This window comes from Pygocentrus nattereri, chromosome 13 (genome assembly GCF_015220715.1).
Source record: "Pygocentrus nattereri isolate fPygNat1 chromosome 13, fPygNat1.pri, whole genome shotgun sequence".
In the NCBI taxonomy this organism is placed as follows: Eukaryota; Metazoa; Chordata; class Actinopteri; order Characiformes; family Serrasalmidae; genus Pygocentrus; species Pygocentrus nattereri.
The window spans coordinates 21,460,099-21,485,994 of record NC_051223.1 but is presented as its reverse complement, the minus strand read 5'-3'; the positions used below and the strand labels follow the sequence as shown (position 1 = coordinate 21,485,994).

The 25,896-nt window shown below is 38.7% G+C and overlaps 2 protein-coding genes across 5 annotated transcripts; one reads left to right on the top strand and one right to left on the bottom strand.

Moving 5' to 3' along the window:
• Window positions 1-333: 333 nt before the first annotated feature.
• si:ch211-225b10.3 (endoplasmic reticulum-Golgi intermediate compartment protein 2) lies at window positions 334-9,512 on the bottom strand. 2 transcript variants are annotated; one of them, XM_017696011.2, is made up of 14 exons: window positions 9,433-9,512; window positions 6,538-6,670; window positions 6,277-6,385; window positions 6,139-6,185; window positions 5,465-5,532; window positions 5,324-5,364; window positions 5,090-5,191; window positions 3,340-3,435; window positions 3,109-3,161; window positions 2,613-2,711; window positions 2,392-2,489; window positions 2,135-2,297; window positions 1,566-1,645; window positions 334-752 (listed from the first exon to the last, which is right to left on the bottom strand). In XM_017696011.2, exons 2-14 carry the CDS (start codon window positions 6,641-6,643, stop codon window positions 741-743), a joined length of 1,074 nt encoding a protein of 357 aa, XP_017551500.2. In that variant the 5' UTR covers window positions 6,644-6,670; window positions 9,433-9,512; the 3' UTR covers window positions 334-740. The 2 variants fall into 2 exon arrangements, with proteins under 2 accessions (XP_017551500.2, XP_017551501.2); XM_017696012.2 differs by lacking the exon at window positions 9,433-9,512 and adding an exon at window positions 7,127-7,198.
• Window positions 9,504-25,702, top strand: tdrd1 (tudor domain containing 1). Of its 3 annotated transcripts, none has more exons than XM_017696009.2 (26): window positions 9,504-9,580; window positions 10,140-10,322; window positions 10,408-10,469; window positions 10,609-10,669; window positions 10,811-10,928; window positions 11,018-11,081; window positions 11,171-11,257; window positions 11,333-11,512; window positions 11,919-12,062; window positions 12,211-12,379; window positions 12,470-12,529; window positions 12,653-12,829; window positions 13,077-13,184; window positions 14,089-14,259; window positions 15,822-16,070; window positions 16,150-16,269; window positions 16,387-16,494; window positions 16,660-16,830; window positions 16,997-17,314; window positions 17,601-17,717; window positions 18,794-18,910; window positions 19,499-19,666; window positions 19,818-20,144; window positions 24,597-24,674; window positions 24,906-24,946; window positions 25,302-25,702. In XM_017696009.2, the coding sequence occupies exons 2-26, from the start codon at window positions 10,160-10,162 to the stop codon at window positions 25,362-25,364; spliced, it is 3,441 nt and encodes a 1,146-aa protein (XP_017551498.1). In that variant the 5' UTR covers window positions 9,504-9,580; window positions 10,140-10,159; the 3' UTR covers window positions 25,365-25,702. The 3 variants fall into 3 exon arrangements, with proteins under 3 accessions (XP_017551498.1, XP_017551496.1, XP_017551497.1); XM_017696007.2 differs by having other exon boundaries at window positions 12,470-12,556; XM_017696008.2 differs by lacking the exon at window positions 9,504-9,580 and adding an exon at window positions 9,622-9,688 and having other exon boundaries at window positions 12,470-12,556.
• The last annotated feature ends 194 nt before the right edge of the window (window positions 25,703-25,896 follow it).

Sequence of the window (25,896 nt, the reverse complement as noted above, 5' to 3'; positions counted from 1 at the left end):
CATTGATGTATTGCCTAAAGGCGGTCAGCTCAAAGTTTCAAAACGTACTGTTTAGTCCTCGGTCTATACAGTCCATATAAGGAAACAAAGTTGTAAAAACAGTCCATTTTGAATACATCATGGTTGTGATGTCACAAAAAACACCACATATACACATATCCACATATTCAGCCTATAGCAGTTTAGCCCCACCCATTCATGCTGAAAATGTGTTTCAGAATTGAATGTGTTCAAGGCAGAGTTACAGTTTGTTTAACTCTAATGTATAAAGAGAGGCTGTAAATTGTTATGTGAAAATAAAAAAAAAAGAATTATATTTCATGAGGCATTTAGTAGTGCACAACATTTTAATGAGTCTTTTTTCATAGAACAAAAGAAGGCATGTGGAGGAAATCCAAAAACAACATCAAACTTTCCAGAAGAGATTTGAGGCAATATTCACAAAGATTGCAAATAAAAGAACAAAAAATTCAAAGTGTTGAATATGAGACTTGCAGCTAAAACTGTTTCTGGACCTGAAACTGTGAAAGTATGATCTTTCATACCCTGAACTGAAAATGTGTCACTGTGCTGTGTGGGTGCGAAATTTATAACACAACACAGTTTAAAGAAAAGAAGTGGGATAAAAAACTTAAAAATGAAACTCAGGTAAACATAGAGTCATTAAAAAGCACTGGACCTGACCTTACATATACACTTACATATAAAGCACCTTTCATTTTTTATTTTCCATCCTGAGATTAAGAGAGGACCTTAAGGGAGAAAGTGAAAAAATATTGTATCATTATCATTAGCCTGAGGTAAACAGCATGAAATACAGAATAGAAAGACTAATCGAGTGAGCCCAAACCCACTGCTGTTGATCTAACAGAGTGAAGGGTTTAGCTTCAACACAACTGGTTCTATAGGTCTAATCACTAATGTCAGAACAAAATCTTACATCTTCAAAATGGTAACTTTAGGAAGGAAGAGACATTCTTATAATGGAGATTAATGTAACAAGATTTTTAGATCATTTCTATTGGTCTGTCCATCGTGACATTTTAACATATTGTAAAATATACCTGAAGCTTTCAAATTATGGAAAAAAGGGGGAAAATGGAGATATTTTGCATAACACCGAGGAAAATGCTACTGGACCAAACGATGCAATTAATTAACTGGATCAAGTGTGTTACATCAGGGCTGGAACTAAACTCTGCAGGGTGGCAGACCTCCAGGAGTGAGATTGGGCAGAGAAGTGGTCATATATACAGTATATTGTTTATATATCACTGCTGTCAGAACAAAACCTTGTATCTCCAAAATGGTAACTTTACAGGAGAAGGCAAAACATACTTTAATTTTAATGTAAGTCAATAGAACCAGACATATTTCTGAGCAATTTTGGGCTGTTTCTTTTGGTCCATTCATCATGAAAGTTTGACACAATATAAAGAACAAAAGGTCATTTCAAATTATGTAAATAAAATGGAAAAGGATGAAAATGGAGATAGGACATTTTGTTGCGACAGAGCGATACGCTCTTTATGAGAGTGATAGTCAGTCATGGTATTATAGCTCACCTGTCTTGGCCTTAAGGCACCTAGGTTAAAGCGACAGCATACAATGTCCACAAAGAGGCCAACCAGCCTGTGAAGCAAGTCTATAACAGGAGAGAACAGTTGTAAAATCTGTGTCAGTCATGCAATCACACAGCAATGTTAAAGGGATGTTGTGAAGTTCTCGAGGTGGATAGGATAACTTGAACGTACACTCAAATAAAACTGTTTTAAATACTCACAGTGAAATAATGATTCAATGAAAATAAAAGTAACTTTCGAAAAACCTTTGAGTAGAAGTAGTGCCAGGTTAAAAAACTACTTAAGTACATTGTAATTTCTCAGCACAGTAACTGAGGTTTCTATTATTCTCTTATTGATGCAAATTTGGCCTAACATAAACTGATGCACCCAAAAAGTCGGGATGTATTCAATCACAAAGCAGTATGGAATGGAACTAATTCATAACTACTACATAACTACATGACTAAAACTGACTCAGTAATAGAAGTATTTTATATTGGAAACACTCAAGAAAGAACACCCATTCAAATTTTGTTTAGCTTTTACCCAGGTCTGGTGTGTACACTTACCTGAGGTGGAAAAGATGCCACCAATAATTCCACTTAGCCGCACAAGGAACTTTCCGACAGGCATGTGCTCCTCAGTCACTCTCACCATCAGAGGGTTCAGCTTATACTTCACAAAGATTCCTGATGCGCCATGGCTGCCTGATGTATGGTTTATTACCCGTTCCTGCATTACAGGTGACATTTCAAAGATACAGCTACACAAGAAACAGGCCAATGTGCAATTACAATCAAGGTCTAAACATGAGTTGATCATTTACCTGCTCTGTGACAGAATACTGATGCGTGTCTATAGATAGCTCAGACGTCCGCAGTTTTGTAGGAACAATAGTGACAAAATACTGGAACTGCTGCATCCCTGCACAAAATGTTAGAAAAGCAAAAAAAAAGCTATGTATAAGTATAATAGCATAAACAAAATATGGTCTTATAAGTGCCTACCAAATAAGTTAACTGTGCTTAAACTACTAAGGATACATACGTTCTAATGTAACTTTCTCTGTAGCGTCCAGAGGATTGATGCGTCCTGGGACAGCTTCTCCAAAGGAAAGATGGTCTATTCGATGAGAGAAGTTTTGAACTGTAAGACAAGAGACTTTTTTGTGATCATGCTATCTAAAACTGAATGATACTACATTATCTATTTACCAGTTTTCATGCTAAGCTGCTGCATCCTATGGGAAAAATAACACTTTAAGAGAGAAAAAAGAAAGTTTGATTTAACAAATGGACATTTCACCACCTAGTGGATATTTTAAGCACAGCTAAGTTATTCTCTGTCCCATCCTTAGAGAACTGTCCTTGATTTTTTTCCCCACAGTCTCATTATAGCAAAGCCAAAGAAGGAAGGCATCATTTCAGAAATTGTATTATATTCAATAACAAATGAACTCATTCAGTCTTGTACAATCAAACAGATTAGTCTACCTAATCTAGTTGGTAAAGCAGAGGGATCTAATATAGTAGAGGGATCTCACCATTTGTGAATAAAGACCCAAAGTGAGCATGACCTCCAGAATAATGTACGGCCCTGCATTCGGAAAAAGAAAATCATGATGTGTAATCAGATCTTGGATATGTGCGAATATTATTGAGGTAAAGAATCATGCTATGATATTTTAGCTTAAAAAGACAAAGAACATCAGTTCTCGCATGTATATATATATATATATATATATATATATATATATATATACACACACACATACTTGCCCAGCGTGAAGTGGAGGTTCCCTTCAACTTTGTTGACATAGAAATGTCCAAGTATTCTGCAGGCATTGAGAGGTCCAGAAAGAGAATCACTTCTGGGAGGACAACAAACAGCAGGGCAAGATTCATTAATTACACTTGTGCTTAATTCTTGAGAGCCCAGTGGATTTGTAATCCAACCCAATACACTCTCTATAAAAATGGTTCTTTAAAAAAGTGTTTGATTTCACTGGAATTTAAAACAAAGGAGTGATTCAATCCCTTCTCAACCAGCTGACAAAATGCCCCATTAGGACATTCTCAGAATGTTGTTTTCTCTGCCTTGATCCAGTGCCCGCTGCTTGTCAACCTTCTGGACCACCATAAAGCTTCCTGCTGTACAACGCTGTGCAAACCTAACCTTCATGAACTGGCCCTCCTAAAGATACTGCTGCTGCAACAACGCTATTGTTTTGCTATCCTGTATCAACCAGAGGAGGACGGGTTTCCCTTTTGAGTCTTGGTTCGTCTCAAGGTTTCTTCCTCTTGCTCTTAAGGAGTTTTTCCTTGCCACTGCTGCCATTGGCTTGCTCATGGGAGCTTGGACCTGCAATTTTCTGTAAAGCTGCTTTGTGATAAAACACCTATTTTAAAAAGCGCTACATAAATAAACTTTGACTTGACTTGATCCCACAGATAGTATAATGGATATCTTTTCTGATGTTCTCACGACATTCCAAGAACTTCATGCAGTTATGATAAATGTTTTAGTACCAGAAAAACTTTGCTGTTTCAAACAGTTTTTGTTAACCTTGAATTTAGGGCTGGGCAATATGATAATATATATTGTAATAAATTGCATCATCATATAATATAATATCATGCATATTCTCAGTATCTATAGAACACTGACCAACTGCATGTTTCATTATAAACAGGAAAATTAGTCCCGTTTAACAGGATTTTGTGCAACACATTATTCCAAATATTTAATAAAAAAATCACTATATTCACCATTTTTAAAAGTGTTTAAAAATGCACTTATAGTCCTTTTTCTCTGTTGAACTGATCAAACACCTGAAAAAATTAATATTGTGACATACCGTGTATGGTGAAAATTTCTTGAACTATTGCAATGTTGTATTGTTGCCATTTCACCCAGCTCTAAATGGATGGATAACCTAATATGGCTGTTGCTTAATGTTCTCAAAATGTTGTTCTTGTAACATTGTGCTATGATCAGCATGAGCAAATATTGATGTTGATGTATGCCCTGTGAATGTTTTAATTGTGAACTGTAACTGTCATTAAAACAGACTTATCTGTATCATTCATAAACTTTCCAGTGCATTCTCCTAATGTTTAGCACACAATGTCATTCAGTGAATAATATTACCCTCATAACAAGTCATTTGAATACAGTTTACAGTTTATCGTTGCAGTTTTTCATATTACTTCATTATCATGTGTTTATCTGTAGCAGTGGTTCTCAGATCTGGTTCTGGAGTACCACTGCCCTTTATGTTGTCATGTTTTCTTTAACACAGGAAGGGCTTGTTAATTAGTGCATTGTTTAGTTGGTTAATTAGTGCATCATGTTTGTTGGGAGCCTAGGAAACTAAACCATTGACAGTGCATAGTAACTAGAAATTAGTAAGGCCTACATAAACCAATTTCAGTGTTAAACAGGGGAAAACAGCGATATCTGCAGATCCTGTGGCCCACAAGGAACTTTGACATGCCTATCTATTAGAAATTGCAAAAACATACCGCAGAATCGGTGGAAAAAGAAACCCCTTTGTTGCATCCCTAAAAAGCACATGTTGAAGGGATTGCTCCTCTCTGAGTTTGCTCTGGGACTGCAATAATATCCTACATTTATGAAACAGAGAGAGAATTAATCATGCAGCACAATGTATAGAGCAACTTTTTCAAAATCATGCCTGTGTTCCATTACAAGAGTGTCTCAGCAAATTTATTCTCAGCATATTAAGTCTGGCTTACTTTTGCCAAAGTCTTTGCTGAGGGTTCAGCTCAAAGTTTACCTAAATGAAAACAAAAGAATTAAGAATGGTCAACAAGAATTACTCAAAACTGAGATCTACAAAATAGACATAATTTACATTAATGACCAATACCACTCACAGGCTCGTATTTGAGTTCCGTTAAAGAAACCATGGTGTTTGCCCGATCCAACACATCTGCCCCAACCACTGCTCAGAACATGGAAATATAGAAGATCCATCAGTAAAAGTGAGACTAACATGTGGCTTTCAACATTAATGTAAGATCCCCACCATTAGCCTACAAGTTAAGCGAAGGTCAGAGATGATCTTTCATTTATTCTCCAGTCAAAATAGCCATTGAACAGCACAGGGGAAAAAAACTGAAAACACACACATATATATATATATATATATATAATATATATAATAATATATATATAAATATATCTATATATATATAAATCATACAAAAGCTTCAACAAGTAAATGTTATATCATTTTTAAATATATAGTGTGTCCACCCTTTGCCTTTATTACAGCTTCCAATCTTTTCAGCAGATTTGCAGGGATATTTTTCCACACCTCCAAAGTTCAATCTTAGAAGCTGGCTGCATTTTCTGACAATCCCTTTCCGTATGCCAGTGGAATATCTTATGTCTAATCTACTCAGAATCATCTAAATGAATATTAAAAGGAAAAACTTATTTTGCGTGGACTTTAAATAAATAATGAAAGCTGTTCTCTGATTATTGCTCATTAATGTATATGCCCCCATAGGTTTGTCTAGATTATTATTTGGCCAAAAACACTTACTCTGGCATTCCATTGCAACTGTGATGTCAATGTTTATTCTCAGTTTGCTGGTGAGGAAAAAGTAACAAGCAGAATTTTTTTTAATAGTTCAATTCTGTTAAAAAAAAATGTATATGAATGAAACTTAAGTGGGCAAACCTGGAAAAGTCTTTATCCACTTCATACTCATATTTCATCCATGTGTCTTGATACACGAAAAATTCCAAAATGGTCAGAAGTGCCATGGATGCAAAAACAATCAACGAAACTGGAAGGAAAAATGAACAGTATACAGTTATTATCTCCTCAGACTTTACACCATTTCAGATTCTGTTTTGGAGATAGTAATAGGAACTACTTGATCTGCAGATAAATGCTTTTGAGATAAAAAGAAAATCCATAGAGATCATTCATATTTACCTGCTCCCCCAAAAGCTGATGTTTCAACATAGCTCTCTGGTACTTTAGAGAAGGCATCCAGCTCCTTCACTAGACTGAGAGCCCTCTTACGGTTCAGTTGTCTCATTGTTCAAATAATCCCCCTGGAATGAACCTGTGCAAGCCACCGACTTTACATCAGAAAAGTATTCTTTACATATAAACACAAAACTCAGTCAGCACTGTTAAACAAATGGTGTACACCTTGACGTAAAACATTTAAATATGTGCACGTATGTGAGTAAAACTGACAGCTATAACGACATACATGTACATAACTTATTGCTGCAAAATGATTTTTAAGCTGCACATATCAGCAGTTTTTAAATATTCTACAACATGACGTTAACTGGTCTAAATCTACTATACACCGGGTTTGGAAAAAAAACTGTTTAGAAAGGATTAGAAATGATCAACAGCTAGCGTACAGTATGTGCTGCATAATACTTACTATAAAACTTGCAGCAAAAGACAAGAGTAGTCTACTCTTTAATTCTCAAATAAAAGACCCATATAAAGGGCAACTACAAGCGCACACAAGAAAATAGATTAGACTGTATCCATTTCTTACCACATCTGAAGAAAATGACAATATGAAAATACAGTCATTCACCTGCCAGAAAGCAAACACCTTGTCTACTCACTGCCGCATTGTGAAACATCTGGTTTTTCCAGCCAAACAAACTTCATAAGCAGGAAGGGCTGAACTTAAGCAACCCAGTACATGAGGAGTTTTTAAATACATTTACATTTACGGTACTAAAACAGCAATCACACAACTGAATAGGATTTCTTAACTACAACATGCTAAATCTTGTTTTTAAGAGGAGAGCTCTCTGTCATACACAAACCCTTGTGTTGCATAGTGTACATTTTCTACCAAGCCAAGAGCTTCAGCCAGTGCTACAATACGAAGGCAGAGGTAAAGCCAGAGAGCAAGAAAACCAAGCAATTGTTTGAGCCCCTTTTTGGCAAGGCCACAGACATCAAGTTACGAATGCTGCCCAAATTTCATTTAAAAAGGTTGTTTTAGAGAATAAAGCATCACTAATGTTGACAGACTATTAAAAGGAACAATTTAATTATCCTCTTCTGTTGACAGCTTTATTATACTACAGCAGTAGTTGTTTAAGTCTATGACAGAAATATTGCATATACTGCCTAAACTTGCACCCTGAAAAGCATTGGCCATCCTGCAATATAATTTATTGTTTGAAAACTGTACTTTGACTGGCTAGCAGAATCCTGCACTCTATATAGGCCACTTGAATCCTGTGATCAAATCTGAAACCGAAACTTGTCTTAAACTATAAGTAAGTCATGGGGTGGGATAGAGTGGAAACACACACACACACACACATGTACATACATGCATATTGCTGTTGTTGGAAGAAATCCATGTATCTCCATTTTTGCTGTTGACATAATTTTAAAATGCCTATTGCTCTTTACATTGTGTGTGAATTTCATGATGGATGGACCAAAATAAATGGCCCAAAATGACAAAAAAAATCTGGTTCCATTGACTTACATTAAAAGTAAGGTATGTTTTTTTCTTCTTCCATAAACTTATCATTGTGAAGTTACGAGTTTTCTTCAACAAAAACGATATGTACATACATGCATACATACATGTGTATATGTGCCACAGAAGTCTCTTTTCTGATTTAAAGACTTACAATGTTTAAAATCTTAGAAGTGGGAAGAACTTGGGGGCAGGCTGCTTGAATCCCGCCCCCCCAGCTATCTGGCTTATGAACAAAGACTCTAGATGGTTTATAACACTGTGGGGAAGCTAAACAACACATTTTACTGTGTGCAAAATCCAGGCAGTCAGGATATCTTTATTACAGTGTGTAGTTTGAAGGACATATTTGAATAATGCTTCCTGGGAAAATGACTTTAGCATTACAGAATGGTGGACGAACACAGGGTACCAGTGCTTTTAAAGGTTTCTGGATTGCATATTTCTGATGTGTGTCTAGCACATATTCCTGAATGCATAACTGTTTCTATCTCTGACTGTACACAAAATGAAAATGTTCACGAAATGACTGCACTATCCTGACTGTCTCCAACTCCTATAGGTGTTAAACACACATGTGCAACATCACTCCTCCTGTAATAACGTGTTCGGTGGGAAGTTCAGAAACGCATACAGTTCACAATTCACACTTTAGAAAAGTGCTGTATAAACGTTGGACAGTGTTAAGTTGCGCTGATTAACTCCCTGGACGAACCACCTTCATTTATCACCAAATCTGCATGATATTTGCTGAAATTAAAAATGAGGAAAGTGAAATTCCCTGCTCGTGGGTTCGTTTGTCGAATAGAATCAGGTGGGCAGTAATGAAAGTGTCCGGTTCCGCCAACGCTTACTTTTTCCTCACTTCTCCTTAAAACACGTCCACACTAGTTAGCTTAAGTCGCACCCCACGTCCCATCCATCGCAGCATTTGACTGACAGGACAGCCTCGTTGACAGCCATGGCGAGGAAACGCAGTTGCAAATGAGCGATTGTTATTCCCTTTTAATTTCTCATCAGACCACTAAGTCAGACCACTAAGACAAGTAAAATTAAATGTCAAAAGCACTTTGCTTTTCCATATTAATAATAAATAAACTTCTTCCAGCCGTTGTACACAGAAATGAAACACACACATTTTGCATGTGAAGTTGAATCAAGTCTTCCACACTCACATGGGACATGAACACGCGGCGGAATTAGCCTTTTAAAAATTTGCATTTGAATACGAGAAAAGTCCGGAATGTGCTGCCGCAACAAGAAAGAGAAGGTAAACGCTGGTGTGGAGATGTAAGCTAGTAAGTCTCTATATAGGCTTATAAAAACAGAAATCTCTGTACGGAGTTCCTCACTTGATTTTCCGAGGGCACTACAGTGCCGGAAAACGCCGCCGTGCGCAAGAACACTTTCTTCAGCAGAGGTGCGATGCGGTTTTCTCCCCACATGTCTTCATCGCGAAGTTCAGCCCAAGTTTAACGTCATTTTTAACAGATATATCAGGTAAATTCAAACTTAAATCTGCATATGTTAAACCAGTGTCTACCTGCTATCGACAGAGACACCATGAAGTGACAGTGGCGTTATTCGCCGTGGTTTAGTGCTGTTCGTGTTAGTTAACGGACGCGTTAGCGCTTTTTACGGAACCGGACACGACAGTTGACTAGCGCTAGTTAGCCCTGCGAGCTACATGTGCTAGTTATAAACCCAACATTGGTAGCATTTCCACACGTAGAAAAGCGTTAAGGCACATTTGGAGCCATGGTGTGGTTTCATATACTGAGGAAACTTGTCTCTTTTGCTGACTGTAGCGCTTATTTGCATTTCAAATGAATATTTTAGCGACATCGTGCGCGCTGTAGCTTAGCATAGTTTGCTTAGTTTTAGCTAACGTCTGCACACGTGGACCAAAGACTATCCTTTTTACTTTAGATTATTTTTAAAAAAGAGAAATATCCAAAGATCTTAAAGGCATTTATCGGTATTTCAGGTTGAAGGTGCATCTATGTGGATATGACATGCTACCTGTACTTGAGAGTGAGGATTTATTTGTCTGTTTCAGAGCAGCGAGGCGCGGACAACATGAACCGCGCCTTTTCACCATCACTGGTTAGGCCCAACCTGCCCTTAAGAAGACCTGCAACTGGTCCTGGTTTGGTGATGACTCGAAATCAGAGGCCGGTGTTTAATGATTTAGGCGCCGGGTCACCTCAAGAATGGTCTCCAACAAACGACAGCCTAGATGGTATGCTGTGGATAAGAGTGGAATGTATGGGCAAAATGTTGTCCACCTTGAATGTTCAGTAACGTTTCTGTCCATGTTGATTTAGTGCTCGGAGCTGAAGGTGACAGAAAGGAGAACGGTTTGGTGACAGTGAAGGAAAACAGTGCTGTATGTATTTGAATAATTTGTTTTAATATATTAAGAAAAAATCTCATGTACTGCCTTTTCAAAACACAACAAAGACAGTTTTATTATGAAAAGTTGCAATCAGTAAACATCAACATCAGTTGATGTTTTCCCTTCACAGAGAGATGCACTCTTGGCTACCTCAGTAATGGTGAAACTGTGTAATTACTGCGGTCAGCAAGGTGGGTGCTTTAATTTGAATTTGCTGGATATCTTGCTTCCTGGCAATTCTGTTTTGAATGGAATGCAAAGTTTAATTTGACTTTTTCAAACCATATCTGCACCTTGACAATGTCACTAAGCTGATATGTTTGACATTTCAGGCAATCTTAGGTGTACACGCTGCAAAAAGACCTGCTACTGCTCAGTAGCCTGTCAGTCTGAGGACTGGAAAGCTCATCGGCACCTATGTAAACCAAGCACTCCAGAGAGCAGTTTAAGGTACTGGTTAGGATAAGAAATTACTAAAAACTAATGATATTTGTATGCTTTTGTTGCTGCATCGTAATTGTGTGGTCTTTTTCAACCAGTAATAAACCAAAAGAGTGCCTGACCATGCCTTGCGGAAGTGGACCTAGTGTTTTGGAGTCCAAGGTATCATCTTTCCTTTATTTTGCTATTGTAAACATTTACTTGTATGTTTACAATATGCATCATGCCTGAAGTGCTTTTTCTTCCTCCAGGTAAACAGCAATGTTGTGGTTCAGCCGAAGAGAATTTTCCTGAGTGATTTACGCAGAAATAGTGTCTCCAAAGGAGATGAAATGCAGGTATGTTTAAGTTGGGTCTGCTGTTTCCTCATCTAAACATGTTCTTTACTGCATGACAATTCTGTGTCTTTTAAGGGGACAGTGGTGGAATTGAGGAATCCTGGAAAGTTCTTCATCCACATCCAGTCAGTGGCGATGACTGAGACCCTGAGGTCCATCTCACTGGAGCTGCAGAAGACCTATGGCAGCTCACATAAACTTGGGTACAAACCTGAAGTTGGGGAGCTCTGTGCTGTCAAATTCTCTCAAGATCAGGTTACTCATGTTCTTGTTTATAACAGGTCATAGGGACTTGGTAATGTTTATTAAGATGTGTTGTAACAATATTAGAAAATGGATGGATGGATGGATGGATGTAACAATATCTGCAGATTGACTGCTTTCAAATCTGTTCCTGCACGAGAACTGTGCTTAACTATTTTTCCCTTCTTTTCTTGACCAATGGTGGGCTAAATCAATTGAATACACTGAATGAGCTGTTTTAAAGCTCAATTTGAGCACTGTTGTAGATAATCATTATAGATAGACTGTATAGTTCTTTCAGCAGTCTGCATGCCATCTAGGACTGGTTATGTATGGAGCATTGTAGACTGCTATAATATTTACTATAAATACTTTGTGAAGAAAGGTCTGTAATTTAATGCTTCTTTCTCATTTTCAGAATTGGTATCGAGGTGAAGTTGAGTCTGTTGATTTGGATCGCCACACTGCAAAAGTGCTCTACATCGACTTTGGAAATGTGGAAGATGTCACATTTGACCAAATTTGTGCCCTGGCAGAGAACATTGATCTTGCACCACCATGTGTATGTTCTACTTCTCTATTTTTAAAATATTGTTTGCTGATTGATGAAGATGTGACAGTGATTTCATGTAATTGTGTTGGTAATGTCTATTGATTATTATCAATTAAATGTTTTCTGTTGTTCTCCCATTGTTAACTGAACTTGGCAGGCTTTGCAGTGCTGTGTGGCTGGGGTAATGGCAGTGACTGGCAGTTGGACAGGAGAATGCTGTGTTGCAGTGAGACAGCTGGTTGCAGCAAAGAACCTAACTTTCACAGTGATTGACATTATGCACAGTGGCTCCCTGTTTGCTGTAGATGCTCCTCTGTCCACACTTGGTAAAACTTGTTCATTTGAAGTAGTCTTCTTGTGATGTGGCATTAAATTCATCAATCAGATGCATTTAATTTTTTTAATTTGTTCCATAGGTAAGAACCTGAGTACTTTCCTGATTGACCAAGGTTATGCCATAAAAGAGAGCACCCCAAGTAAGCCACAGACAGAGCAAGAAATCTGTGAGTTATTTGTAGAAATGTTTATTTTAAATCATGCATTTAATTCTGTTATATTTAACATCCTTTTTTGTGTGATATTTTCTCTTTCAAATTAAGACTCTTTAATGACAGCCTCTTTTGAGAACTTCAAGCGTTTGTCTGTTGGGAAGAATGAGAACATTGAGGCTCAGCCACCAGAGCCTCTGACCCAAGGAGTAGGAGATACCTTCACAGCCATAGTCACCCACCTTCAGTCTCCTTCAGAGATCATCTGCCAAAAGCTAGAAAATGCCAGTGAGTTATCTTTATCCTATCTTGCTTACTTAGTGTAATGGAGAATACTTTAATCCTCACGCAGAGATGCAATATGACCAAGAGCAGCTCTTGTAACTTCTAGACTGCAGTGTTACTGTAATAATAACATTGGTGGCTGAACTCTTGCAAAGATTATCCATTAATGCCATCATGTAAAGGCGTTTTGTTCTGTTCAGTGGTACTGAGGTTTTCACTGAGATTTTTGGGCATTGTTTTGCTTATGCAGGTGCTATCCAGCAGTTACAGATAAGCCTGAGAGAACATTGTACTAAGACTGCAGCTAGTGAGAACTTCAGGCCTGCTCCTGGAACTGTCTGTTGTTCTCTTTTTTCAGGTGAGTCTATGCCTGACCACTACATATTCATGTGGTAGTTTGCAGACAGATTTACATATTTTTGTGTGTGTGGTTGTTGTGTGTAGGCCCCCCCCCCCAACTTCTTCCTGCACCTCTATATAAGGGTGGCTGTGTTCTCTTTTACAAGAGTCCATAACATGAAAAACTAATTCCTCACAAGCAAACAATGTTAATGTTTCAAAACACACCATTGTTTCCCCAGTTTATGCAGCTCATATATGGAAAATAAGCTGCAAAAAAGGCTGTTTTAAATTTGTATTTGTAAATGTTTTGCAACATTACAGGCCTTTATATTCAGCCTATGTTAGTTTACTCTCGTTCATTTAAGTAGAAACAGGGCCACCAGTCAGAATATGTTTACAATATTGTCACTTTCCAAAAAAATCTATATTTTTAATTCTCTATATCATTTGGGCACATCTTCCTTTTCTATCGTGTAAACAATTTATGATGACCAACAGAAATCCATAATTTAAATAAATTGCTTGGAAAAAAAATATTTTTGCACTAAGTTTAATTAAAGGTAAAGAGTGTTTTGCATTCTTTAAAGTTATCATTTTGAGGATTTGTGGATTGACTTCTTTTTTTTTTTTTTTTTTTTTTTTAAACAATGTATCGTGCTTAAAAGTAATAAAATAGCTTGTTTGATGTTCAGAGATAAAGAGAAGTTGGAAATGGGTCACAAAAATGAAAGCACTGTTTTTGGTTTAAACCCCTAAAAAAAGTTTATCAGTGTATCAGAAAAAGATCTCAGGAAACAAAATCAAACACAAAAGAAATGAAATGGAGGTCCTTTAAGAACATTGTCTTACCATCTTGAGTGTTAATGTGGCAATTAGTATTCAGTTATGTATATGTGCATCTTTCCCTGTTTGCATCACAGAGGACAATCAGTGGTATAGGGCCAAAGTTCTGGCGTATTCATCTGAGGATCGAGTTTGTGTGGGCTACGTAGACTTTGGGAACTCAGAAGAGGTGCCATTGAATCACTTGCGACCCATCAGTATGGAACTGTTGGCTTTGGCTACTCAAGCAATCCCCTGTGCCCTAGCAGGTAAAGCAGAGGTGTTTGTTTTGTTTTTGTTTTTGAAGGTTCACTCACCGCTTATTGAGTTAGAACAAGCTGAAGCTGCAGCATTCTGTCATTACACAAACACTAATGTTGTTGTAGGCGTTGTCTGTTCAACTACAGCTCAATCACTCAAATAAAAGACTCCCAAGTATACAGGCATCTCCCCAGAGCTGTCATGTTACCTGCCACTTTTAGACTTGTCACGCTACACAATTTGAAAGTAATAAGGTAGTTCTGTGAATTTTAATGGATCATCCATCCATCCATCCATCCATCCATCCATCCATCCGCCCGCTTCTCCTTCAGGGTCGCGGGGGAGTGCTGGAGCCTATGCCAGCAGTATAAACCCTGGACAGGTTGCCAGTCCATCGCAGGGCAGACAGACACAGTCACTCACACCTAGGGGCAATTTAGCATGTCCAATTGGCCTGACTGCACGTCTTTGGACTGTGGGAGGAAACCGGAGAACCTGGCAGACACGGGGAGAACATGCAAACTCCACACAGAGAGGACCCTGGTCGGCCGGCCGGTGAATCGAACCCAGGCTTTCCTTGATGTGGTGCGACAGCGCTACCCACCATGCCATCGTGCCGCCTGGATCATGAATGTGTGAAGTAATTTGTGATTTTTAGCACATTTTAAACACTAAACTACTTCCCCAGACTCAAAGTTTACATTTGCTCCGAAAGTCTTTATAAGCCAACTTTATGCTATTTGAATAGACTTCAGTTTTAAATGTGTTTTTGTAAAATACTGTGAAAGACAAGTATTGTACTACTGTGTACATCACTGCTTGGTTTTAGCTTCAGTGTTGGCAGTGCTGCTCAGTTTCTCAGCTTGTGTTCTCTGTAGTCCATGTGCAGAGTGTTAATTTGAATGAGAAACCCTTATTTGCTGTTGTTCATAGACAGAGCTGTCTATAGAGGCTGTGTTTTACACAGCTTGGACTGAACGTTTGCATACAATGCGAATATATAAATTGTAGGCATTGTCCGTTCAACTACAGCTCAATCAGTCAAACAAAAGACTCCAAGTATACAAGCTCCACACAAGGTCCTTCAAGGAACTAACCTCGGATGTAAGTCCTGTCACTGAGCTACAGAGACTCTCGTTGAAAGACACATGATGAGCAAAACCACAGCTGTACAGAAGCACTTTTTGGAAGTGGAACAAAACCCACTCTTCTGCTCTGCTTGATCCAAGCTGGTGTTAAATAATATAGCATATTAGCTAATGCACTTCAAGTACATTACTCAGTATGATGTCAGACTCTATCAGCGAGTACGAAAAAAAGTGTATACTCATACTTGGTCTACAAATACTACTTAATGTTGGGTCAAGCTGTTTACCGTGTTCTTTGGTGTTGTCCTCTTTAATGTTCCAAATAGGGTTTCATGAAAAATAACAGAAATGAGTTTTTCCCTGTTTTTTATCACTCACCACTGCCCCAAACACACAAGATCTAAACTGTACAAAAAAGAAAAATCGAGATCAACCAAACCATTTTACTTATTTGTTATCACTTATTTACTTTCTTTATTTAGGTATTAAGCCAACCTCAGACGTGTGGTCAGAGGATGTAATACTGATGTTGAAACGGCTGGTTTGTAACCGTTTCATCCAAGTGGAAATTCTTGGACAGCGAGATGGAATGGCTCTAGTCTCTATGATCGATGAGTCCAGTGATCCTCAGACTAACGTAGCCGAGATGCTCGTTGCTACAGGCTGTGCTACTCTAGGAAATATGGAGACAGCAACAGAAGCAGCTAAAGATGTTGTCTCTGAAAGCCCTGGTAAGTCTAAACCATATACTTTTTTATTTATGATGGCATAAATTCCAGCTTTAAGCATTCATGTATTTTAATTCCCTAGCTGTGGATAAGTTGGAGTGGTCTTGTGCTGAACTTCCCATTGATGGCCAGGAGGTGGTGCTAGTAGTCAGTGTACTAGAAAATCCTGGTGAATTCTACTGCTATAATTATAAGGCAGAAGGTATGGCTGCCCATCCGTCATTCTGTTTGTTCTTTTAAAACCAAAGCATTTAGGGCCTGCACTGTGTTCGTTGAGAAGTCTGTTGCCATGCATATTCCTTTTTAATGTGACTGACAGACATGCAGACTTTGGCAGAGTTGTCCTCTGAGCTTAAGACGCACTGTGATACCGAGAAGGGTCCTTTCAGCCCAGTAGTAGGAGAGCCCTGCTGCGCGCTCTTCAGTGGTCAGTCACTGCTGCTGCAATTTTTTTTTTTTTTACCTCTACATCTGTTCATGTTTAATTGGCTTAACTTGGAATTCACTTGGACTTCCAACTTTTACTTTTTAATATTCTGTGTGTGTGTGTGTGTGTGTGTGTGTGTGTGTGTGTGTGTGTGTGTGTGTGTAGGAGATGGTAGCTGGTATAGGGCCATGGTGCAGAGCGTGGAGGGTGATGGAAAGGCTAGAGTGTACTTTGTGGATTATGGGAACTCCTGTGAGGTACAGGTTGCCCATCTCAGACCCATTGACTCCAGCCTACTCAAACATCCTTTCCAGGCCATACGCTGCTGTCTTGCTGGTATGTGTTTTTGAGTGTTATGTGTGTTCAAGCTGCAGACAAAACTACATATCCTGCACATTCTGCTGTGTAGATTACGTATCTGTCAGCAAGATTCTTTAAATATTAAAATATCACTTGGGTGAAAATGATCTATTTTATGCTTCATCCGTCTGTCTGTCTGTAGGAGTTGAGCCTATGGGAGGCCACTGGAAAGAGGCTGCAGTGCAGAGGTTCCAGGCTTTGTGTGTGGGGAAGCAGCTCAGTGGCAGAGTGCTGTCCATCACTGAGAGAGGCTATGGGGTGGAGTTGCGATGCAATGGCCAAAGCTTTGCTGCTGTGCTTATCTCAGAACAGCTTGCCAAACCTTCAGGGCAGGAGAACAAGCCTGCTGCACAGCAGAACAGATCTAGTGATCTGAAAGAGGCATCTCATGCACAAATGCCCATGCCCACTGAGAAAACATCACTCTCCGAGCAACCTGCTAACATCACAGTGAAAGGAGGTGCCATGTCGTCGTCAAACTCTTCAAGTGAAAACATGCGCTCAGTTCACAAAATTCAGTCCTGAAGAACCACAGCTCAGTATTTTCTTTGGTCCAGTGCACTTGACACATCTTTTAAAGAACTTGATAATTAGAGGATGAGTGCATTGGCCTAAACTTGCTTTGGTCCTCTAGGACTGATGTTGAAGACATATGAACATCAGTTTCTCTGTATGAGCCATGGAAGCAGGTATTGTTTCGATAATTTTTAATTACTTTGGCTGTAACAGTGTTTTCTCCTGTTTAGCTGCTTCTTTTCCTTTGGACTGGAAGACTGTGGAGTTGCCTTGCAGAGAGACTTTTAAGCCACAGGTGGCAGCAGTGATCAGCCCAAGTCTCTTCTATGTGATGAATCCTAGAGAGGGTGAGAAGTGTTGGTCTTGATACTAATGTTATGATAATAGTATGTGCAGGATTTCTGCAAGAATAACTGCTAAAAATGTTAAATGTTGTTGGTCAGAATAGTTGACCATGTACAAAAGTTTATAGCATGATACTGGCAACTTGCTGGGTGTTTTTGTTAGCAACTAGTAGATGTACTAGAAAATGGACTGTGAAAATGGGTACAGCATTTACCTAATAAGGTAAATGGTCATTTAGTGCGGTATATTATAATTTTTTTGTGTATTACTACTTAATACTGAATAATTAGTAGTCTGGTTAAGCTGACTAAGATGGCTATAGTTAAAGTTATTTCTCTGTTCTCGGTGTTACGTGGACAAACCAACACGTACATGTAGAAATATTACGTATGGTGGTTAAAAGATCTGTCTTTTTTTTTTTTTTTTTTTTTTTTTTTTTTTTTAAATGTAGTTTATAAATGTTCTCCTTTTTGCTACTAACATTGTTTTGAAAAGTAAGTATACTATTGTCTGTTATTTAGATAGATGGTAGGCAAAGTAATTATCAAATAAATTGTGTTCTTTTAAAAAAAAAAAAAATTACGGAAATATTCTTTCCATTTGGCAATGTGTATTTCTCCAGCCTAGTTAAACTTGACGAAGAACTGGCTTCACTTACCAAGATTCAGGATGTTCTTTTGACTAAGGAATTTCCAATGATGATTCACCATTGGCACTGCAGTTTAGTCCGAGGCTAGGCTTAATTTATGCCTTTGAAATGAGCCCGACATGTATGGCCTTACTGCAATGCAGGCGAGTGCCAGCTCTTTATTAGACATTAGTTGTATGTACTCTGCAAGTGCATGCTTCTTCGCAAGTTGGTTTAAGCTTAACCCATCACCTGTGGTTTTTTTTTTTTTTTTTTTTTTTTGGCAAATATAGCATTTATGTCAGTAATGTTTGTTTGTTTTGTTTGTTTTTTTTTTTGGCTGGTCAATATGGGCTTGGTTTTATTTTCTCAGACCAGACAACTGCCTTTGGTGTTTTTTGTTTATTATTCCCATCATAAAGCAGTTTTTGTTCCTTTTTTTTCCTGTAGTCAATATTAAGGTGCTGCAGGCTGTCATGATGGATGTGGCAAAGTACTGCAGCAAACAGGCTTTACCCAACCAGAGGGTTCCTTTACCGGGAGCAGCTTGTTGTGCACAGTTCTCAGGTCATTCACACTGAAACATCAACCATTGCATTAACTATAATCAGACTATCAATAGTGGGGCATAAAATCCTGACAAATCATTGATTTTAAATAATACAGTCTCTGCAAATGCATTACTTGGCAGAGACGATGTTCCTTTCTTGCAAATGTGGCGTTACTTTAAACAGATTGGAATTTGTGTTAAGTGAATAGTTTTCCCATTGAAATTCCAGGTGACTCCTAAAGATCAGTTAAGTCTCAGGAAAAATGCAATTGTGTACATGCAGAAGTGGAATTCCAATTTAAGTCAGTAAGTCAGTAAAATTCAGTAAGTCAGTAAAATAATGACATGTTTCTAGTGTGTGACTTTGCTCCCAAACTACAGCGTAAAGAGAGGAATCACAGTGAGTGTTCCATTGTAGAGAATATAGAGAATGCAGGATTTTAACTTCAACATTCATTTTGAATGGTCTGTCTTGATGGTAGTTAAAGCTGCCATTGATGCTATTCAACAGATGCTTGAGTTTATTAGTTTTTGATTATAGAAAGGGCCATCACCACTTCATAGTTAAAACACATGTGAACGTGTCTTAAATGTTCTCATTTCAGGTGACAAGAATTGGTGCAGGGCTGTGGTACTGGACACCACGAGCACACATGCCAATGTAATTTATGCAGATTATGGGAATTGCGAGAGGATTCCTATCTCCAGCATCCTGCCCATCCCTAAAGACCTTCTGCAGCACCCATTTCAGATCGCCAGGTGTGCTCTTTCAGGTAAGAGCAGTAGTGGTGAACCATTGGTGCATACATTTTATATATAGGACTCTCACTGGAGATCTGTGTGATGCTGTGCTATAAAAGTGACAACACATGATTGAGATTTGTCACTAGTCACTGAGTGACTAGTATTTTATTTTTCTTGTAGGTAAAGAGAATCTCCCTACTGTGTGGCCTCCTGAGGTCCTAGAACTCTTTGGGGTCCAGCTGAGTGGCAAGGTACTGGCCTCTGTACAGGGTTTTGATGGCACCTACAACCTGCTCATGCTTACCCAGCACTCGGGCTTGGGAGGGAACATCAACTCAGTCATCCTCGGAGCTCTGCACAAAGTTCCAGGCAAGGCCAGTGCAGAAGAGCTGGCCCAAGAGACAGGAGCTCAGGATCAGGGACTTCCACAGGCTGGCAGCACATCTAAGACCACAGAACACACTTCTTCAGACACTGAGAAGCCTAAACCTGGAAGTCAAGAGAAACGTATGTATCCATGTATCAGTCTAGAGTTTTTGTGCACAATATTTAGTCATAATTACATTTAAGTACTTGAGTACTTAAATCTGATGTACATACTGTAAATTCTATATATTGTCTTAAATTATTAGTAAAGTGTTTATTTTTTACATAAATGGCTGCTACTGTAACAACTGCAATTTCCCCCTGGGATCAATCAAATCAAATCAAATCAAATTTATTTGTATAGCGCTTTTTACAACGGATGTTGTCACAAAGCAGCTTTACAGGATTTCAGAAAAGACAAAGTTTCCACAGGACTGAAAGAATGTACAGAATGTACAGAAACCCCCCAGTGGGCAAGCCAGGGGCAACAGTGGCAAGGAAAAACTCCCTCAGAACTGAGGAAGAAACCTTGGGAGGAACCAGGCTCACCAGGGGGGACCCATCCTCCTCTGGTCAAACTACCTACAAGTGATTATACTACTAATATTAACAGCAGTAATATTGATATTAGGAATATCTAGGAGTCTATGAGAACATCAGGGTAGGGTGGGCAGCTCATCCAAGGTGGTTGGTGGTAGGCGTGGGCAGCTGGTCTGAAGTGGGTAGCAGGGGGGCTCGGCAGTCAGTCGTCCTTCAGTGTCCAGCCGGACATGTGGGCAGTTGTATACTCGGAAAAAAAAGCAGGTAAATGGGATTAGTTTTGTTCTATCAGTTATTCGTTTATAAACAGGGAATGTAAACATTTACAGAGTGTGGCTAACGACTCCGGCAGATCTGACTATGACAGCTTAACTAAAAGGAGAGAACCAGAAGGACACACAGACACGGCAGCACTCTGAAACAGTTCGGCATCCCTCCACTCCACCATCCACAAACTTGAGTGACCGCGTGCGAGCAGCGGGACGACAGCACCAGCGTCTCAGTTTACTATAATTCCCTGTGTCCATGGACCCCTGGATCTGCTGCCTTTATCTAGGGGGAACATTAGCTACCAAAAGCTAAACTGAACAAGTGAGTTTTCAGCCTAGTCTTAAAGATTGAGACTGTGTCTGAGTCCCGAACAGTTTCTGGAAGATCATTCCAGAGTTTGGGGGCTTTATAAGAAAAAGCTCTTCCCCCAGCTGAAACCTTCTGAATTCTAGGAACTATTAATAAGCCAGCGCTCTGGGATCTGAGTGGTCGTGATGGCTCATAATGAGAAATAAGGTCTTGCAGGTATTCAGGAGCAAGACCATGTAGGGCTTTATAAGTCAGTAAAAGTATTTTATAATCAATACGGAATTTAATAGGTAGCCAATGAAGTGATGATGGCACTGGACTAATATGCTCAAATTTTCTAGTTTTAGTGAGGACCCTAGCTGCGGCGTTTTGGACTAGTTGGAGTTTGTTTAAATTCCTGCTCGTGCATCCTGACAGTAGCGCGTTACAGTAGTCTAGCCTAGAAGTAATAAAGGCATGTACTAGTGTTTCTGCATCACGCAGGGACAGGGCATTTCTGATCTTGGCGATGTTGCGAAGATGTAGAAAAGCTGTCCTAGTGATGCTGCCTATGTGTTGATCGAATGATAAATCTGAATCTATTATAACGCCGAGATTTTTTACTGCTGAGCCAGGTGTGGCTGGAAAGTCGGCGAGATTTAAGATTAAATCTGGTGATTTACTTCTTGCTAATTTTGGACCCAGAAGGAGAACCTCTGTTTTGTTACTGTTTAATAGGAGGAAGTTGCGTGACATCCAGCCTTTCACGTCTTTTACACAGTCCTCCATATTCTTTAACCTGTGTTGGTCATCAGGCTTGGCTGATATGTACAGTTGAGTATCGTCTGCATAACAATGAAAGTTTACGCCATGATTACTTATAACTGTGCCTAACTGTAACATGTATAGTGTAAATAGTAATGGTCCTAATATAGACCCCTGCGGAATTCCAAATCTCACTTTTGAATAATTGGAAGATAAATTGTTTACCCTAACGAACTGATAACGTTCTGATAGGTAAGATCTGAACCATGATAGGGCCGTTCCTGTGACTCCAACCATGTTTTCTAACCTTTCTAGGAGAATATTGTGGTCTATTGTATCGAAAGCCGCGCTGAGGTCAAGTAGCACTAAGAGAGATATGTAACCTTGATCAGAGGCAAGAAGATCATTAGTTATCTTAACTAGAGCCGTCTCAGTGCTGTGGTGTGGCCTGAATCCAGACTGAAATTTTTCATATATATGGTTCTTGTGTAGATATGAACTAAGTTGTTGGGCCACAGCTTTTTCTAAGATCTTAGATATAAACGGTAAGTTAGAAACAGGCCTGTAATTGGACAAAACGGCGACATCAAGATTTGGTTTCTTGATCAGAGGTTTGATAACAGCAAGTTTAAAAGCTTTGGGTACATGGCCCAGACTAAGGGATGAGTTTACAATAGTTGAGATAGGGTTTATAATAACTGGCAGTACTTCTTTGAGTAATTTTGATGGAATTGCATCGAGTGTGCAGGTTGTGCAATTTGCAGAAGAGATAATTTTCTCTAGCTCTAGCTGTGGGAGGGGGTGAAAGGTTTCCAGACTCTTTTCTACAGCTGTGTTTTGTTCTATATCAGCCAAGTCAGATGGCAGCAAAGCTGGATTTGAATTTGATACTGTTGGTTGAATTTGTTGTCTAATATTATCAATTTTATTATTATAGAAGTCCATAAAAACTTCACTGGTGAGAGTTGCTGGGATTTCTGGTTCATTACCTGCCTGATTTTGTGTGATTTGGGAAATCACATTAAACAGAACTCTAGGATTATACTTATTATTCTCGATCAGCGAGGCCAGATATGCTGAGCGAGCTTCAGTGAGAGCATTTCTATACTCTATAAGGCCGTCCTTCCAGGCAGTGTGGAACACTTCTAGTTTGGTATGACGCCATTTCCGCTCTAATTTCCGAGCTGTTTGTTTTAAGGTCCGGGTTTTATCGTTGTACCACGGGGCGAACTTTTTCTGCCTTATTCTTTTTATTTTAAGTGGGGCCACATTTTCTAAGGTGGATCGTAAGGTATTTTCTAAATAATCGGTTAGTAAATCTAGTTCAATTGGATCTGATGGAGTGGAGACTGGGGTTGATAACTCTGGGAGATATTCTATAAATTGTAGGGCGGTAGATGGTTTTATTGTGCGCTTTGTTGAATAACAAGGGGACGTATATATATTATGGCTAAATCGTAGTTCACATGAAATTAAGTAATGGTTGGAGATCGCTGTGGTTTGCGGTAAGATATTAAGCTTGTCTATGTTAAGACCTCGTGTCAAAACTAAATCTAACATATGACTACAGTAGTGTGTCGGCCCTGTTACATTTTGGGTAAAACCAACAGAGTCTAGGATTGAGGTAAATGCCCTTTTTAATGGGTCGTCTACCTTCTCAAAGTGAATATTAAAATCTCCTACAATTATTACTTTATCATTACACACAGCCAGGTTTGCAGCGAAGTCACTAAATTCTTTTATAAATTCAGAGTATGACCCTGGTGGTCTGTAAATGTTAAATAATGAGAACGCCTTCTTTTTTGTGACCGGATTTGTGACGTGAATAGAGAGGACCTCAAAGGAAGTAAAAGTGTCGCATTGTTTCTGACTAATATCGAGAGTATTTTGGTATATTACACAGACTCCACCTCCCTTGCCTGTTATTCTTGGCCTATGTGCATAATTATAGCCTACAGGCGTGGCTTCATTTAACGCTAAATATTCATCTGGTCTAACCCACGTTTCAGTAAGACAAAAAAAGTCAAATTTATCATCGCTTATAATTTCATTTACGACGACTGCTTTAGAGTTTAATGATCTTATATTAAGTAGTCCAAGTTTTAGATTGAAGGTGTTAGTGCCATCATCATAACATGGATATATGTTGATAAGGTTATTTAAGCGGACTAATTGAGTTTTTCTGTGATTAAATTTAGTTTTAATTCGGGGCAAAGACACAGTCTCAATAAGGTTAATCTTAGGTGACGCCTCAAGGCGGATCGCAGACGGTCGGTTTAGCAATGAAGGAATCTGAATAAAAAGTAAAACAGGGCAGACATTGATTTGAAATGTTTGAGCTATGAATTAATGGAAAACTACCCTTTTTCCTTCTAATCTGTTTTTGTTGGTAATTGTTTACATTTTTATGAAGTTAAATGAACCAGTTAAATTGCTCATTACCACAAGATTATTTTTTTAATTTGTGCTAGTATGAAATGGAAAAACAGATTGCCTTAAGTAAAAGTTTATTCCTGAAGCTTGTTTAAGAGCGGTGGTAAAACCGAGGAGGGGAAAAAAGGAGAAACTGGAAAAACATTGTGTGAGTTCCTTGCAGGTTGCACAGCTTCACTGCACAGGTGCTGTCCCACCTGGAATTTTCGGATGCGACCCAAAGCTGTTATTTAGAAGGGAGCCTTGTTATCATACGTAGAGGAGCAGTTATCTGACATTTATTATGTCTGATTTTAGAAAAAATGAAGACCGTGATGACCAGTGTTGAAAATAAGGAGCTACAGGCTGCTGCAGGTTCAAAGGGCATCAGTAATGGTGGGTATCAGTGGAAGCTTAGAATTTAGACTGGACCATATTGCTCAAGGACATGTTAACATTCTTGATTAGGTCAACTTTTTTTTGATACATATCATTAACAAATACGTTAGCAGTTTATGTAGATTTCTTAGTCTATTTCTGCTAGGTTGTGGTATTGGATGTCAATTTGTAGTGATTTTAGGCTGAAAAGGCTGCTTCATTTGCAACTTTGGTGCTTTATTTTTCCAGCCCCAGTTTCTTCATGCTGCTGTAATGCCCTTAAGCCAAAGGTGAGAATTTATTTATTTATTTTTATTTTTTTGCTGTCATCTGCTTGAAATGCAAACCGTGTCTCAAAGCTAGGGATGCAACTGAGGAAGGTTGCGTTTCTTGGCCGCTACATCACTAAAGGCTCTCCTGTTTTGTAGCGTCCTTGCAATGCGGCTAAGAAATGCACCCTTCATTTCTGGGAAATCCTACAGCCACTCAGGCTGCCCTGAATGAGCATGACTGCATGAGCCATTGTATACTAGTGTTAGCAAGGTCTCTCCTGTCTTGTCTGCAGCCTTCACTTTGAGACACGTCTTTTTTTTTTTTTTTTTTTGGTAAAAAATTAACCACACAATCTCCCCCTCACCTCACCAGATTGACAGAATTGAGGAGCTGATCCTACTGCTCATAAAGCATACAGAAGGAAACCTAAAGTAATGTGTTGAGTGTTTTCAGGTGTGACTAGATACTGTTACTTTTAATTTATAAGTTCAAGATAACTTAGTTTTGGTTTAAAAAAAAAACAAAAAAAAAACCCTAAAGTTCTTTTCAAGTTTAATAGTTTTTGTATTGTGGCTTATCCCTGTTTGTATCGTTTACAAATGTGAAGTTCAGGCCCGAGGTCCTTGATCAGTGCCAAACGCTGTCAGAGAATTTTTGTTTTACTGAATATCAGTATATGTATATTTTTAAGGCCTATGTTTTCTTATTTCATGACCCAAATCTGACCTTTTGACATTAGTAGCAGATTTAATAAAGTTCTTTTGTATAACTCACTCTGTTTTTGTATGTCCTTCATAAAAGATTTGTGGCATCCAGATTTGTTCAGCCTTTTTTCAAAACGGCACCCATCATGGAAGACATTATTTCTTTTGTGAACTATGTTTGTAGTAGTTTTTGGAAACTGAGCTGCAGCACTTTTTTTTTTTTTTGTGGTCAAAAACCAAAGAATTTACACATCTTTCTATTA